The sequence below is a fragment of the Tamandua tetradactyla genome, chromosome 6 (assembly GCF_023851605.1).
Source record: "Tamandua tetradactyla isolate mTamTet1 chromosome 6, mTamTet1.pri, whole genome shotgun sequence".
Taxonomy (NCBI): domain Eukaryota; kingdom Metazoa; phylum Chordata; class Mammalia; order Pilosa; family Myrmecophagidae; genus Tamandua; species Tamandua tetradactyla.
Window position 1 is genome coordinate 54219376 of NC_135332.1, and position 15813 is coordinate 54235188.

The window sequence follows — 15813 nt, forward strand, 5'->3', positions numbered from 1 at the left end:
CCAGAGGCCCTGGCCCCACGGGAAGAGGCGTCCAGGTGCAGGAGAGAAGCGAAGGACGGTGGTGGGGAACGCCGGGCCCAGTTGCTTGCAGGAAGGGGTGTCTGTGAGTGTTGGTCCGCCAGCTGCCACCTCCACCTGTCCCTGCTGAATTCCAGCGATCCCAAGTTGGCATCCCGGCCGCTGCGGGGTGTGGTGAAGGGGGTTCTGGCCAAGCTGCTACTTTTCCCACCCTCACTGGGGCTCCCACAGGCAAGGCCTGTCTGGAATTTTCTCAGGAAACTTTTGCCCCCTCAGGCTGCCCCTTGCTTGGGAGTGGAGCCTTTCTGTGGGGAGCAGGACTGCCTGTCTGTGCTCTTGGGGGTGGTGGGGGTGGTGAGGGGGTGGAGAGGGGCCTTCCCGATGGAGCTGAGGCAGCTGTGTGGGTCAGAAGGAAGCATGCTGCTCCCAGCAGGGGGTGTCAGGCCCTGGACAGGAGATGTCTGCTTAGGACTGGGCATGGGGGAGCTGCCCGCCCTGGAAAACCAGCCTGTCCCCTTCCCCCAATGCTGGGGTCTCCGCATGGGCCCGGGTGGGCCTCCGCAGCTCAACTGGACCCTGTAGGGGCATGCAGAGGTAGAGCTGGGTGATTGAGGGTTGGGGGACAGGGGCACATCTGCATCTGCCTTGAGCCAGGGCTGGCCAGGACCCGGCCTGAGGGACAGCTCCCAAAGAAATCGTGTCTGGTAGGAGACAGGAGGAGGCAGGGGTGGGGAAGGGTGGAGCTGGTCTATGCCTGTGGTCTGGCCCATACTGCGGGTGAGAGTGCTTTGGCTTCTTGTAGGTGGGAGCTCATGTTCGGTCAAGGCAGAGCTGGTGGGGTGGGGGTGCTAGCTAAAGCTGAGCCATGAGGTCGCAGATGCTCTTTTTATTTCATCGTGTTGATCTCCTCCTCCCCTGTCCCCCCAGCTCTGCTCTACAAGCCCATCGACCGAGTCACTCGGAGCACCCTGGTCCTACACGTGAGTGTCAAGTCCCCTGAATGGCCCGGGAGGAGGTCAGGAGTTGGGTGGAAGACTGAACCTGGTGTGGGAGGGCACTCGAGTCGCTGAGAACAGCTCATCTGGGGAGATGGGGCAGAGGGTCCCTGGGCCTTGTCTGCGCCTGCCTGGCCCGCAGTAACCATGTCAACGGGGCCAGGGCCTAAATATAACTTGGCTACCAAGCTTGACATCGGGCCAATGCTTCCTAGGAGGCAGGCACTTCCTGCCTCCCGATCCCCTGCGTCTTGGCCTGCACTGTCCTTGGAGCAGCTGTTGGGTGGGCACAGAGGGGTGTTTCTCCCAGCTGCTTGGTGACATGAGACTCCACCTGCTTCTCCACCAGGGGGAAAATAATGACTGTTCGGACCCTAAGTTTTAGTTCAGGTTTTGCAGGCATCAGCAGATAAGAATATGGGTCCCTGTGCACCACCCTTCCGCCCCTGAAATCCTTTGGGTGAGAGCTGTATGCTCCTGACCGACCCGTTTCCCACTGTCGTCTCGCTGAGCTCTGTCACACTTCCCCAGCTCACCCCCCCATCCCTTCCCAGGACCTGCTGAAGCACACGCCCGTGGACCACCCAGACTACCCGCTGCTCCAGGATGCCCTCCGCATCTCCCAGAACTTCCTGTCCAGCATCAACGAGGACATTGACCCCCGTCGGACCGCAGTCACAACCCCCAAGGGCGAGGTGAGCTCAGGATCCAGCCCAGCCTTGCACCCAGGACTGCTGGGTCCGATGTAGGAGTGTGCTGTGAACCAGGGAACTGTCCGGCTTCCCTTCCTGCATGGACATCATTGCCCTGGGCCCCTGGCTCCCACCAGCCAAGACTTCTCCCAGCCAAGGAGGGGGTCTTTAGCATTCAGTCATCCTGATTACCTATAGATTTTCTGGCCCTGAGCCCAGAGCTATAAGTCCAATGATACAGAAAAGGAAACTGAGGCCTGGAGAGGTTCAGTGCCTGGCCCAGGTTCTGCCATAGTGACTGAACTGGGTTATTCATCTGGGCTGGCTGTCTGCAAGCCCCGTGCATTGCTCCCCATGCTGGGAAAGCTAGTGGCTCTGGGTATCTCATTCTTGATTGAGCATGCCCTCTCTGGCCAGTATGGTCTCCTCCAGGGTTCCCTGGAAGGTACTGGCTCAGTCTTGGCTGGAGAAAGAGATCCGCCAGGTTGCTTCAGATTGGCTTGTGCAGGCAGGCGTGTGGGAGCTGGGGTGTGAGCCCCACAGCAGGAAAGGTTAGTGCTAGAGGTGGCCGAGGGTCCCAGGTGGGCACCTGGATATGGCATAGCAGCTCCATGGAGTTCCCTGGGGACCTTTCTTGGTGGAGGATGGCGGTACCCCAGTGAGGAGAGGCAGTCAGAAGAATCCAAAGGACAGCTGTCCAAGTGGTCAGCAGTCTGGCCGTGCAATAGAGGCAATTAAGCAGCATTTAGGAGTGAAGGCTGATGGGGTTTATGGTCCTTTGTTACGTTTATGAAGCTTCAGACTCCTAGGGAGGGAAGCAGTGGGGGGTCGGGTCTGGAGAGTGACTAATGGGGCAGAGATAACTGTCTCTCCCTAGTCTCCTACCTGATTTGCAGCACTCTGGAATGCCGCTCATTTGTTTTACTCTGGAAATATCTAAAAAATCACCAGCAGATTTAGAGCTCCATCAGTTTCAGGTCATCTTAACTGCATACTTGCAGTGTGCTCACCTACATGTTGCAAGCCTATGTGGGTGACATGGTGTGTAGGACACAGGGAGGGTGGGATGGTCCAGGACAGCTCCAGGGAAACCCTCTGCCTCCAAGGGTGGCTGAGCCAAGTGCTCCTGGCTACCCAGAGCCCAGGTCCGAAGCGGCTGTTGGTCCCCCAGACGCTGCTACACTCACACTGAGGATAGTCCTGGATCCATCCACCGGGGGTGGTTGGATGCTCCACTCAGAAGTAGCCTAAAAACAGTCCTGAGTGGATCTGCAGGTCTGGGGTTGAGCTGAAACTGGAGCATCTTGTTAGGCTCAGCTGTTTTGTTTCAAGTAAGGTTCCTGGATGGATTGGTAGGGGTGAGACAGGGTGGGTTGTTTGTACCTGGTTCTTCCACCAGCTCATGCTGGACTAGGGTCTGACCAGGCAAGAGCTGTTAAGACTGTAGGAAAGCATAAAACTACTATCTTTTTTTTTTTTTTTTTTTTTTTTGTACATGGGCAGGCACCGGGAATCAAACCCAGGTCCTCAGGCATGGCAGGAGAGCACTCTTAGCTGCTGAGCCACGGTGGCCTGCCCAAAAACTACTATCTATTGACCGCATGCTATGTGCCAGACATGTGCTAAGTGTTTTCCACATACCATCTCAATGAATCCTTCCTTTTGGGCAGATATCCCATTTTACAGATGATAATGCTGAGACTCAGAAAGGTCAGGGCATTTGCCTGAGATCTCAGCTGAGAAGTAACAGAGCCTGGATTCAAACTCAGATCCATGTGACTCCGAAGCCAGTGCTCTTAACCACCAGGCAAATGGCCCCTCCTCATGATCCTCCCCAACGGCATGGTGTCCCCCCAAAGCCCAGTGCAGGCTGAGCCCTGGGCTGCACCCACTCTGAGCAGGCTGGGGTGGGTGTGCCATCCCCCTCAGACCCGGCAGCTGGTGAAGGATGGCTTCCTGGTGGAGGTGTCGGAGAGCTCGCGGAAGCTGCGGCACGTCTTCCTCTTTACAGATGTCCTACTGTGCGCCAAGCTGAAGAAGACATCAGCGGGGTGAGTGTGCAGGAGCCCAGAGTGCAAGGGGGAGAACCAGGCCCCTTGTGGAGCCCCTCAGCCCTCTGGGGCAAACTGCATTGTTTTTTCTTTTTTTAAATTGTATTAATTTTATTTTACTACACAGGTTTTTTTCTAAACTAGATCATATTTTTAATTATAAAGATAACACAACCATATTACAGGAAAAAAAGCCACTCACCCGAACATAAATTCCAGTTTCCTTCTGCCATATGTCCTTCCAGCTTTTTAATATTCTTAGGTTTTTCATGTAGTTGTAATCAGAGCAAATACCCACCCAATTTTATGCTTTGCTTTTTCCATTTCACATCATAAGCATTTTCCCTGTTGCTGCCTATTCTTCATAATCACCATTTTGCTTTACTGCATGATACTACAAGTGGATACACCATCATTTACTTAAGCATTCTCCTTTTATTAAATATTTCTAAATTTTTGCTAATTGCAATTCAGTGAGAATTCATTAAAGCTACTGTTGCCATTTATTGAGTGCTTATCATGTGTTAGGTGCCATGACAAATGCTTTGAATGCATTATTTTTCATCTTTCCACCAATTCCACAAAGCAGATGTTATTATCCTCATCTTGCAGATAAGTGAGAAGCCTTAGAGAAGTTAAATAAGCTGCCAAAGGTCACACAGCTAGAAGTGGAAGAGATGGGATTTGAACCTGATCTGTCTCACCTGAAATCTCCTTTTCACTTCTACTTCCACACCCTGTACTGTGGGTGCATTCTGTGCTACGAGCAGAAAAGCTTGTTCAGTATTTCAACATTTCCCCCCCTACATTTGCTTACCTTCTATCATGTGTTGAGCACACTATCTTGCAGGTGATACGGAGACAAGCCGTGTGCTCAGTGCAACTCTAAGGGACCAGAATGAGAGGTATAGTTCAAAGTCCTGGAGGAAGTCCGAGAAGGAGAGGCTTTTATGAACTGCAATAAAAGGGATGATTCCCTGGAACTATATCAGATTTGAGATAGGTTTAAAGCAGAGACCAATAATAAGCATACATCCCTTCCTTCCGTCTTTTGCTGTGACGGGCATTACTAATCAACCACGGCACTCTTTCCTGCTAAGCTGGAATGTGGTTTAGTAATCCTCAACCCAGGACCCCATGCAACCTCTGTTGATTAGAGTTTATATTCAAAATAGCATCTGCCTTCCATCTCTGGCCTTACATTGATAAATGTGAACTACATATGGATAGGCTAGAAGGAAAGCAGTGGCATGGGATGGGGAATAGAAAAGCATGAGCCTCCACTCTTACTGAAATCCAAGTGGTGTGGGATGTTTAAAGACATCACTCTTACTGGGTCAGAAGACTGGCAAGACCAAGGGTCAGAACCATCCCTGACTCCAAAACCTGTTTGATGTTCTTTCTCGGGACAATTTCAGGCCAAAGGAATTGACCCTTCTCCAAGTGCCAACAACACCTGCTTTCCATCTCACACAACTTAATTGCTGATTACTATGCTTGGCTCTGATACTCCACACATATATTTCCTGATCTGGCTCTTCAAGGATAAGGACTGTTCTTGCCTCTGTTGAGCTCTTAGCATATCCCTTTCAGGTGGCTTCTTGGCTTAGGGCCTGGCAGTACAGGCTCAAGCAGCCAAGTCCCCTTGGTTCACATCTCCCTCTGGCTTGTTTGCAGGAAGCACCAGCAATATGATTGCAAATGGTACATCCCCCTGGCTGACCTTGTGTTCCCCTCTCCTGAGGAGTCTGAGGCCAGCCCTCAGGTGCACCCCTTCCCAGACCATGAGCTGGAGGACATGAAAATGAAAATCTCTGCCCTCAAGAGTGAAATCCAGAAAGAGGTGAGTCGAGCCTGGCATCTGAGCCTGGGTCCGGGCAGTCAGATCATTTTTACTGTACTTCCTTGAACTGGATTTGCCAGGGGAGGGTGGAGGGAGTGGATGTAGTAAGATTTGGGAATGTGATGGAGGATGCGGGACACAAGAGTGGGAAGCCTGAAGTGTATATGTGCCAAGGAGAGGACCCTGATCATGGAAGATTAGCACTGAGCAAAGGGAGAGAGGGCCAAGGAAGGAGTGCTCAGAATCCAGTGGGCTTGATTATGGAAGCTTTCCTAGAGCGCAGCATGTATTGAGCACTGGAGAAAAGGGGAGCAAGAGGAGAAGAAGGAGGAAAAGAGGAGAAAACTCCCACTTCTTCCCGAGAAAAGGTGGACTGTGAGCAAGAGAAGGGTCCTGGGAAACCTCTCGGAGACTGACAGATCAAGTAGACAAATAAATAAGGAGGGAGAGACTTGTATATTGTACTTGTCACATATGATCTAAAAGTACCTAGAAGCTTGCTCTCTGAAAGAGAGCTGACATTCTTATCAAACATGGAACAGTCACAAGTATTTATTATGTAGTAGGACACAAAGGAATCTCAGATTGTTTCAAAAAATGATAGCATGCCAGCCAGGTTCACAGACTCTATGCAGTGAATTTAGAAATCAACAGCTATGATATAGTTAACTCTATACCTGGAAAGTTAAAGTGTTCAAGTTAAAGAAGAAATCAAAACTGCAAACTGGAACTACATGAAAATGAGAGCGCTACATAGCAGAATCCATGGATGTAGCCAAAGCTCTCCATAGAGGAAAATGTATAGCCTTAAATTCATATATTCAAAAATTTATAAATGTATATGGCTAGAGGAAAGTATCTTGGGAGGAACCTTCCCCAAGTATGGAAGAAAAGGCATGGAGAGGCTCGGTTGGCCTGGGTCTCTCTCTCACCCATCCATTCCAGGCCAAGCCTTCTGCCCAAGTGGTTGGGGATCCTTTCTTTGGGCTCCTCAGTTAAAGACAATGTCCTCTGGTTTTGTTTTAATTATACTGAATTATAATTTCATGTTCGACTTTTCTTTTCCCCAGTAGAATGCAGACTCCAAAGAGGGGGTTGTTTTCTTCACTACTAGATCTCTAGTACCCAGCACATAATAGGTGCTTAGCAAAGGATTGTTGAGGACTAAATGACCAGATGGCCTCTAAGGATTTTTTTCAACTCAGAAAGAACATCTCTGTCTCTGAACCGGAGAGATGAGGGCCATAGTAGGAATCGCAGGGGTATTTGTGAAAGAGGATGTCCTTGGACCCAGGGACTGACCAAGGGATCCCCCGGAGGATCTCCCTGGCCAGCCCTGGCGCCTGTTTCCTGGTCCTTCCCTGCCCACCAACCCCACCCCTGGAACATCCTGATAGCAGACTTTTCACTGAGTCCTGGGAACAGGCAGGTTTTGTGCCCTCCCTCCAGCCCCAGGTATTCAGACATGGTCTTCTGTTCAGTCGAATTGGCACTTCCTGAACTCTACTGGCTGCCAGCTGCAAGGGGTTTGCCAGATGCCCAGTGGAGCTCCAGTTCCCTGTCCGGTGGAGAAGGCAGGAAGGCCTGTTACTGACACAGAGTGGGATGTGATGCACAAGAGTCACTGGATAGGTGCAGGTGTCATTTGCTGAGTCACAGACGCAGTGATGTGTTTTTAGTGAAAAAAAAACAACAAACTGATTTTTCCCCCTTAATCACGTGTAATGCTGCCTTGTTACAATAAACAGTGCTCACACCACTGAAACATATGGTGTAAAAACAGTGGTGCCCACCCCCCTTCCCATTGTTACTAGTTTGGAGTGCATTATTTCAGATGTCTACACTTATACTGGGTGTGTGTGTATGTATGTACGTTTTATAAAAAGATGAGAGCATACGTCACTCACTGTTATGCAATTTAAGCTTTTACTTAATAGTGTACCTTAGAGCTCTTTGGAGTTATCTGATTTTTTTTTTGACAGCTGCCTCATATCCTGTAGCTTGACAGCACAATAATGTTTTTTCAGTGTTTGTAGTGTTTCTAGTTCTTTATCCCCAACAGACAAGTTGGCAGTAAACATGACTGCGCTCATATATCTCTGTGGTAGATTCCTTACGAGTGGGATGAGGGAAGCAAAGGGTTTGTGCGTTTCGTTGCCAGATCAACCTCTGGAAAGGGTTGCATCATCTCCCCCAGCAGTGAATGAGTATGACAGCTCCCCCACAGCACCCAGCACCGTCTGTGAGCGGTTGTTACAGTTTTGCTAGTCCAGTGGGTAAAAATGCCACAGAGATGAATTCTAACTGAGGAGCTTGAGGTTGGCTGGGAATTAGACTTGGGGGGTGTTTTAGTTTGTAAAAACTGCTGGAATACTATATACCAGAAATGGAATGGCTTCTAAGAATTGGAATTTATTAAGTTGCAGGTTTACAGTTCTAGGGCTGTGAAAATGTCCAAACTAAGGCATCCGGGAAAAGCTCCCTTGACTCAAGAAAGGCTCATGGGTCCCGAACACCTCTCTCAGCTGGGAAAGCACATGGCCATGCCCGCTGGCTTTCTCTCCTGGCTTCTTGTTTCATAAGGATTCCCTGGGGTGTTCTCCTTCTGCATCTCCAAAGGTCTCTGGCTGTGTGGGCTTTGCTGGCTCTAAAGCTTTTTCCAAAATGGTTCCCTCTTAAAGGGCTCCAGTAAGCAACCCCACCTTGAATGGGTAGAGACACACCTCCATGGAAACCATCCAATTACAAGTCACCACCCCCAATTGGGTGGGTCATGTGTCTATGGGAACAATCAAAAAGACACCACCCAGCAAAACTGAATGAGGATGAAAGAGTTTGGCTTTTCTGGGATATATAACAGATTCAAACAGGCACAGGGGATAATAGTTGTTAATAAAAGGGGGAGGATCCTTTATAAAATAAATATCAACCTGGAGCACTGGAGAGGAAGAAAGGTTTGCCCGCAAAGAGGGCACGGCGTGGCCTATGAGAGGACGGGAGCTAAGACCGTGAGGCTGATTGGGGGGGAGGGTTTGGGCTCGATGCAAATGGTTCCTGAGCTCTTTTAGCAGGGGATGCTGTGCTCAGAGCTGGCGCGGGAGAGGTGGAGTCCGCGCGCGGGAGAGGTGGAGTCCGCGTGCGGGAGAGGTGGAGTCCGCGCGCGGGAGAGGTGGAGTCCGCGCGTGAGGGGTGGAGTCCGCGCGCGAGGGGTGGAGTCTGCGCGGGAGAGGTGGAGTCTGCGCGCGAGGGGACCCATCTGTGCCCTCTGTCCCCTGCAGAAAGCCAACAAAGGGCAGAGCAGGGCCATCGAGCGCCTGAAAAAGAAGATGTTTGAGAATGAGTTCTTGCTGCTGCTCAATTCCCCCACGATACCATTTCGGATCCACAATCGGAATGGAAAGGCAAGGAAGGGTGGGGTGTGGGACAGAGACAGCCCCCCTTCCTCGGTCTAAGACTGCCCAGTCTCTCTGGCTCCTGGCTGTAATCTGTGGGAAATGGGGGACTTAGGCCCACCCTTTCCAAGGAGGCTGCCATGGCTCCAGCACAGGACGCCCTCTCCCCCTGGTCTCCTGGTGTGGAACCAGTGCCCTCTGCTGGCCGTCCCTGGCCCTGCCACTCCTGTCCCTTGGCTTCCCCAGAAAAGAGGCTTCCTCCCTCCTGCCTCCTTCTCTAAGCCTAGATGAGAAGAGCCAGGTGAGGGGTCCTAGAATACAGGAATCTCCTTGATCTTATCATGGTCACCCCACTGAATCCTCATTCCTCTCTTCAGAGCTACCTTTTCCTACTGTCTTCCGACTATGAGAGGTCAGAGTGGAGAGAAGCAATCCAGAAACTACAGAAGAAAGGTAAGGTCCCACCTCACTCCATGCCACCCTGATGGTATCCATGGCAGTGATTGGCCCTTTGCATTCCCAAGCTCTTTCATGCCCTGTATCTCTTCTTCTGCCCTCACACGCAGCCCATGAGGTACCAGGGCACTTTACTGATATTACTGAGAAGTGAGACCCAAAGAATTTAAGTGATGTGCTTAAGGCACATCATGAATTAGCGGTAAGATTGGATTCAGAGTCCAGGGTTGTCAGTCTCTCTTGCTCTGTAACACACACACACACACACACACACACACACACACGTCTCTTCGGTAATATTCTCCTACTCTTACCCCTCTGAAAGCCCCATGTCTGCCCCCATGCGATTGCCTACAAGTCTTTCCTTTTCTCCCAAGGAGTAACTCTGTCCTAGAGCCAAGCTGTTTTCCAACTGCAGTCCCCAAGGAAGAGCAGCAGGTCCTAGTGGACCGGTGATGATACTCCTCCCTCTCTTGGCTCCTCCTGCAGATCTCCAGGCCTTTGTCCTGAGCTCTGTGGAGCTCCAGGTGCTCACGGGATCCTGCTTCAAACTTAGGACTGTACACAATATTCCTGTCACCAGCAATAAAGACGGTAAGATCCAGTACCTGAGACTACCCCAACCTGGAGGTCCAAGTCCCCAGGGCATTTCTAGGGCCTTCCACAGGACCCAGCCAGTCACTTGGCTGCAAATGGCTGACCCCTGCTCAAAGGGGTTGGGACTACATAGTTTCCACGTATACAGAGAGCCTGAAGAAGGGATCACTGTCAGAGAGATTTGAGCCCCGAGATGGCCCCAGATCCTCCCCCAAATCCCCAGGCCTAGAGAGCAGCTGGCATCCTGGTGCACCGGGCTCCTGTTTTTTCATATGTTCATGAGGTGGCCAGAGAGTGGAGGCAGAAGACTGAAGTTTGGGGCAGGGCAGTGTGAGTGAGACGGATGGATTGGGGTAGTATATGAGAACCGAGGCTGGAGGTTCCCAGAGATCAGACCGTGGACGGCTTTGGATGCAGGCAAGGGAGTTTGAGTTTCTCCTCTAAGCCCAGGAGCCTGTGGGAGGTTTCTGAGTGAGGAGGGGAGGGTTTGTAACTGGACCAGAGAAAATGTTTGGATTCTGGCTGCCCGTGGTGCAAGGGAGGGGTCCATTCTGCTTGAGGGGCATGCTCTCTTCTGCATCTGGGGGTCATTTAGGGCCCCCTGTGTCCCAGGCAGCGGACACAGCTGGTCCTTCCTTCTGTTAGCATAGTGACTTAAAGTGATTAATTTTCACTTTGAAAGGCTAGACTGAGAGGGGCAGCCTTAGATGGGCAGGATTCAGAGAGGGAGGGAAAGTGCCCCTGAGAATGGTATGAAATCCCTGGAGGGCAGGTGTGGGCTGTCCTCCCAGCTGAGTGGAGGGGAGAATGAGCCCCCATACCATCCGGGGACTGCTGGCATTGGAGACAGCAGCAGCCTTGGAAACTCTTCCATATGGCCACCAGGTGGTGCTGTGAGACCGAGGCTCAGGCGGCCGCACTCCTGTTGGCCTCCCCACCAGCCTGGAGACCCAGGAGAAAGGAGCCTCTCCCCACCCCTACCCTGGGACCCTTTCTCTTGCAGACGACGAGTCTCCAGGACTCTATGGCTTCCTGCACGTCATCGTCCACTCTGCCAAGGGGTTTAAGCAGTCAGCCAGTAAGTGGCCCTGAGCCCCCATCTCGGGGGGAGGTTGGATAGGATGTCACTCATCGTTTGACAGCAAATCCCGCTGGGCCAGGTGTGTGAGGTCTCCCACCCCCACATGCCCTGCTCTGGTCTGCCCCCGGCTGGGGCCTGCTAGTGTGCCTGGAGATGTGGGGCACCCCCACAGGCCGGGAAGCAGTTCCTCTAGGCAGGGGTGATCCCCTGCCCGTTCTCTCCAAGGCCTGCTCGCCTCCCCACTCCCCTCCCCAGGGGTCTGAAACCTTGGAGCTGGAAAGACCTGGCTTCCTGCCCCACCTCTGCCAATTACAAGCTACATGGCATCGGGCACGTCTCTTAGCCTCAGCTTCCTTCTCCATAAATGTCAATTACACTCATTGATACCGACCTGAAAGCAGGCTAAAAAATGACAGTGTGTGTTCTAGTGCCACAAGCACCCCTTTTTCTCTCCTCGTCATCATCTATTAAATCTTTGCAATTTTTAGCATTTCAGAATACGATGACTCCTTTTAACTAATTTTCATCCGCATAAGAGTTTATGAGTAGATCGGACCATTAATAGTTTCTACCCATTTGTCAGATGAGGAGACTGAATCATAGAGAGATGAAAGGACACATTATCATGCATGATCAGAAACCCAGGGCTCCTCCCACTCCCTTTTCTTCCTCTCTGGCAGGTGAGGTTTGTCCCTGGCCCCTCTCCCTGCAGTGTCCTGAGCAGAGGATATCCACCCACCCACAGATGGTCACTCTTGTCACTAAGCCCCTTCTGTGCTGCCATCACACCCAGGGCAGACCACGGCTGCAGTGCTGATCATGTTGCTTTGTTGCTTATAATTTACCTCCCCCACAGAGAGCCTTTCAAGGGCAGGAACCATGTCTCCTTTATCCTTGGATGACCAGGCAATCAGAAATGCTGAGCAAAGTAGTTCATTTTCAGAGCACCTGCCGGGTGCCTGGGTCCCTCCTGAGGTGCTGGGGAAAGCGAGAACATGCCAGCAAGTAGTCCATGCCTTGGCATTTTATTCTGAGCCCTGGCAGGACCGCTTTCTTCTCTGCCTCTGCTGACATCCCTCTGAGGTCGCTGATATTCCTGTTTACACATGAGGAAGCTGAGGCTCAGAGGGCTTATGTGACTTTCCTGGGGTCCCACAGGTAGGTGGTGGTAGTTGAATCTGGATTTTCTGATACCAAAGCCCAAATGTGGCAAGGACCACCTGCCCTGATCGCTTAGGCTGCTTGTTACTGCGGCAGCTTCCTGCACTCTTCCCCAGACCCACAGAATCCCCTTCTCAGGGCACAGCCCTGGAATCTTCCTGGCTAACGAGCTCCCAAGGGCCACTTCCCTCCCCCAAGTCTGTGCGCCCCCTGCTGGCCCAAGCCTGCCTGGCACCTGCTGCGCTGCCTCGCCTCTCTGCCCCACTTCCTGTTGGCTGGGGCTAGGCTCAGAGCAGCCCAGTGGGGTGGAGCACCCCACTCGCCCAGAGCAGGTGTTCCACCTCCCGAGCTAGGCCAGGGTGGTTAGAAAGGGGGCGAACTCCCCACAGCCTGCTTGCAAAACTTCCCCTTCGAATTGTCTTCACTCCACCTCAGCCCCGACTTATCGGTTCCAACTCGGGTTCAGTCCAAACCAAGCCGGGGATCTTCTGCTGTGGCCTCTTGTCTTGGCAAACTGAATGCCTCTGCTCTCGCAGGCCTAGGATGTAGGCACAACTATTATTTCTGGTTTAGAAACGAAGAAACGGAGGCAGAGAAGTTATGCGATCTGCACAGGCTTCCCTGCCTAGTAGGAGGCCAAGCCAGGATTTGAACCCAGGAATGGTCCAACTCTAAAGCCCTCCTTTTTATCCCCTGAGCTATCCTGAGCCCCTGCAGGAGGGATCACTCACGCCAAAACATAAATGACAACAGTACTTCCTGCCTCCCCATCTCTCTACCACCCAGACCCCCTCCCTGATCTGGCAGAGGCTGGGGGGCTTTGGGCCCCTGGCATTGCCCACCTATGCATGGGCACCCCCTGTCCTGGTGTGTTTTTGTGTTTTGGGGTACATGGTCTGGGACTCGAACCCAGGTCTCCTGCATGGAAGGCGGGCATTCTAACCACTGAACCACCCATGCAGCCTGCCCTGGTGTTTTATTTATTTATTTATTTTTAACATGGGCAGGCACCGGAAATCGAACCTGGGTCCTCTGACATGGTAGGCGAGCATTCTTGCCTGCTGAACCACCGTGGCCCGCCCTGCCCTGGTGTGTTTTGATACCCAGTTTATCTGCTTTACATTTCACCCAACTAGAGACTCTGAGGGCTCAGCTCCACTCTCCCTTCTGATAGAAAGCAACCCAGAGCCTCACTGGGATGTCCCTTGGTGCTGGGTGACAGGGTCTCAGTGGAGTAGGCGGCCTGAGCCTTGCGTCTACCCTGACCTGCCCCCCTCCCCTCTTAATTCACACCACAGAGAGTTGGCTATAGGGCCTCACACACACACAAAAACATGCACACACACAGTGCCACCATTACCCTGGGAAATAACCTTGGCAGCTCCCGTAGAGGGCAGGGAGGGGCTGCCAGGGCCTGAGCCCAGGGGGAGTGTGTGGATTTGCAGAGGGCCTGGGTGACACCAGGGTGGTTTAAGAGCTTCATTCGTTCATCCCACGGATATTCCCCAGGTGCCTTCCGTGTGCCAAACCCTGCTCTGGGCGCCGAGGATGCACCAGAGGATAAGAAAGCCCAGGCCGCTGCCTACACGGTGCTTGTATTATGTGGGACAGAAGAGAGGCAATGAATACACAGACGGAAAGGGTCTTTTCAGTCAAAGCTAAATTCCACAAGGGAAACCATTTTCGTTGTCGCAGTGACAGGGCGCTGCCACTCCAGGCATTTGGTATCCAGAGTGGGAGGGTTGCCAGGTGCCTTCCTGAGGCTCCACTTCACACACCAGTGACAGCTCAGGGCCTTCCTTCATGTGGGCGTGAAGAAAAGCCAAGCAAAGATCTGGGATGAGGGGACGGCAAGTGCAAAAGCCCTGTGGTGGGAGCAGCTTGGCATGTGGAAGGGGGGCCGAGAGTGAGATGGGGAGGGACTGAAGATGAGGGCAGAGAAGGAAGGGGCCAAGGCAGGCCCTGGGGAGGAGAACACCGAGACCCCACACTGCGGTGAGGTTGGGAAGGGCAGATACATCATCCCTGCTTCCTCCCAACCCTGCTCCTGCACCCTCTCGGGTCTCACTCGGCCCTTCCCTGCCTCTCCCCCCTTTGCAGACCTCTATTGTACCCTGGAGGTGGATTCCTTTGGCTATTTTGTCAGCAAAGCCAAAACCAGGGTGTTCCGGGACACTACAGAGCCAAAGTGGGATGAGGTGAGTGCAGGGGCTGGCATCCCGCAGGGACCTCTGCATGTCCTGTGGGCCAGGGATGGCCCAGTCCCATCTCTGTCCCTTCTGCCCTCTGCTCACCCGGCTTCTGAGCCCAGTGTCCTTGTCGATCAGTGGCAGAGAGTCTCAGCTTGTCGGTGATCTGGAGGCCACAGGGAGCCCTGGAAAGTGAGGGCACTGCTTCATGCAGTCCTCGCAGGCTCCCTCCCGCCTGCAGAGTTGAGGCCCACATCTGCAGGGAAGGTGTTGCCCTCCCAGCTTTGGGGTTCAGGACACTTTGTCCCACTTTCCCCAGGAGTTTGAGATCGAGCTGGAGGGCTCTCAGTCCCTGAGGATCCTGTGCTACGAGAAGTGCTACGACAAGACCAAGGTCAACAAGGACAACAACGAGATCGTGGACAAGATCATGGGCAAAGGGCAGATCCAGGTGAGGCTCCCGGGGCACCCAGGCAGGGCTGGGAGAGCCGTACGGAGACGGTGCCCGTTGAGGCCACCTTTCTTGGCGTCTTCCTTCTTAGCCAACATGCTTGTCCTTTTGTGAGTTGGGTTCCAAGTGGGCTTAAGGAAAGTTCCCCAAGGTGGTTATTGTCCCCTGCTGGAGATGGCCTCTCATTCTCGGCCCAGGGGCTCATGTCTGCCTGTTCCTTTGGTTTCCATGCCTAGCTCAGGTGGGGCTGTTCACCCCTAGAGGATGGACTGGAGGGGTGACACTACCTTTGTGTTCACCTCCTAACTCCAGTCTGCTGATGGTGTTTTCTTGAAACACTGTGTTGAGGAGGATTCTGAAGCTCTATCTGTGAGCAGGAGGAAAGAGTGCTGCATTTGATTAACCATGTCTGCCATAGGCATAGGACGCAAGTGATGCACTCGCCCTGAGCATTTGCCATTTGTCTGCAAGGGGTTAGGATTCAGCTGGTAAGATGGGGGCTGGTCTCTGACTCACTGCTGGGGTCACTGGACTTCATTCACCCTTGTTGGGAGTTCACTGGCTTAAGGTATGTTCTCCGGCTATCGGTGGAGGCAGATATTCAGATTAAGGGCGAATTGTGTGTCCATGTATTTCTCAGTGCCCTGAAAATGTATGGCTGAAGTGGGGCTGGTTTGCAGTCTGTGTCTCTTGAGCATGCTGCCAGTATGGAAAGATGGTTGCTCAAATTCCTGTCGAGAGAACGTAGAGGGTGCACGGGTAGTTCAGTGGTAGAATTCTCGCCTGCCATGCAGGAGACCTGGGTTCAATTCCTGGCCCATGAACCCCCCCACCAAAAAAAGAGGAACATAGCCTTCAGAGCAGATGTCAGCATGGAACCGTCCGCA

The 15813-nt window shown here is 52.6% G+C and overlaps 1 protein-coding gene across 7 annotated transcripts in view; it reads left to right on the plus strand.

Moving 5' to 3' along the window:
* ABR (ABR activator of RhoGEF and GTPase) overlaps window positions 1-15813 on the plus strand; it is a 255696-nt gene that overhangs the window by 204527 nt on the left and 35356 nt on the right. For all 7 annotated transcript variants that reach the window (XM_077165429.1, XM_077165427.1, XM_077165432.1 and 4 more), the window contains 10 exons: window positions 946-998; window positions 1568-1708; window positions 3635-3756; window positions 5434-5599; window positions 8878-9000; window positions 9369-9444; window positions 9937-10041; window positions 11048-11122; window positions 14387-14484; window positions 14795-14926. In XM_077165429.1, the coding sequence (XP_077021544.1) occupies window positions 946-998; window positions 1568-1708; window positions 3635-3756; window positions 5434-5599; window positions 8878-9000; window positions 9369-9444; window positions 9937-10041; window positions 11048-11122; window positions 14387-14484; window positions 14795-14926 (1091 nt within the window). The remainder of the gene's footprint in view (window positions 1-945; window positions 999-1567; window positions 1709-3634; window positions 3757-5433; window positions 5600-8877; window positions 9001-9368; window positions 9445-9936; window positions 10042-11047; window positions 11123-14386; window positions 14485-14794; window positions 14927-15813) is intronic.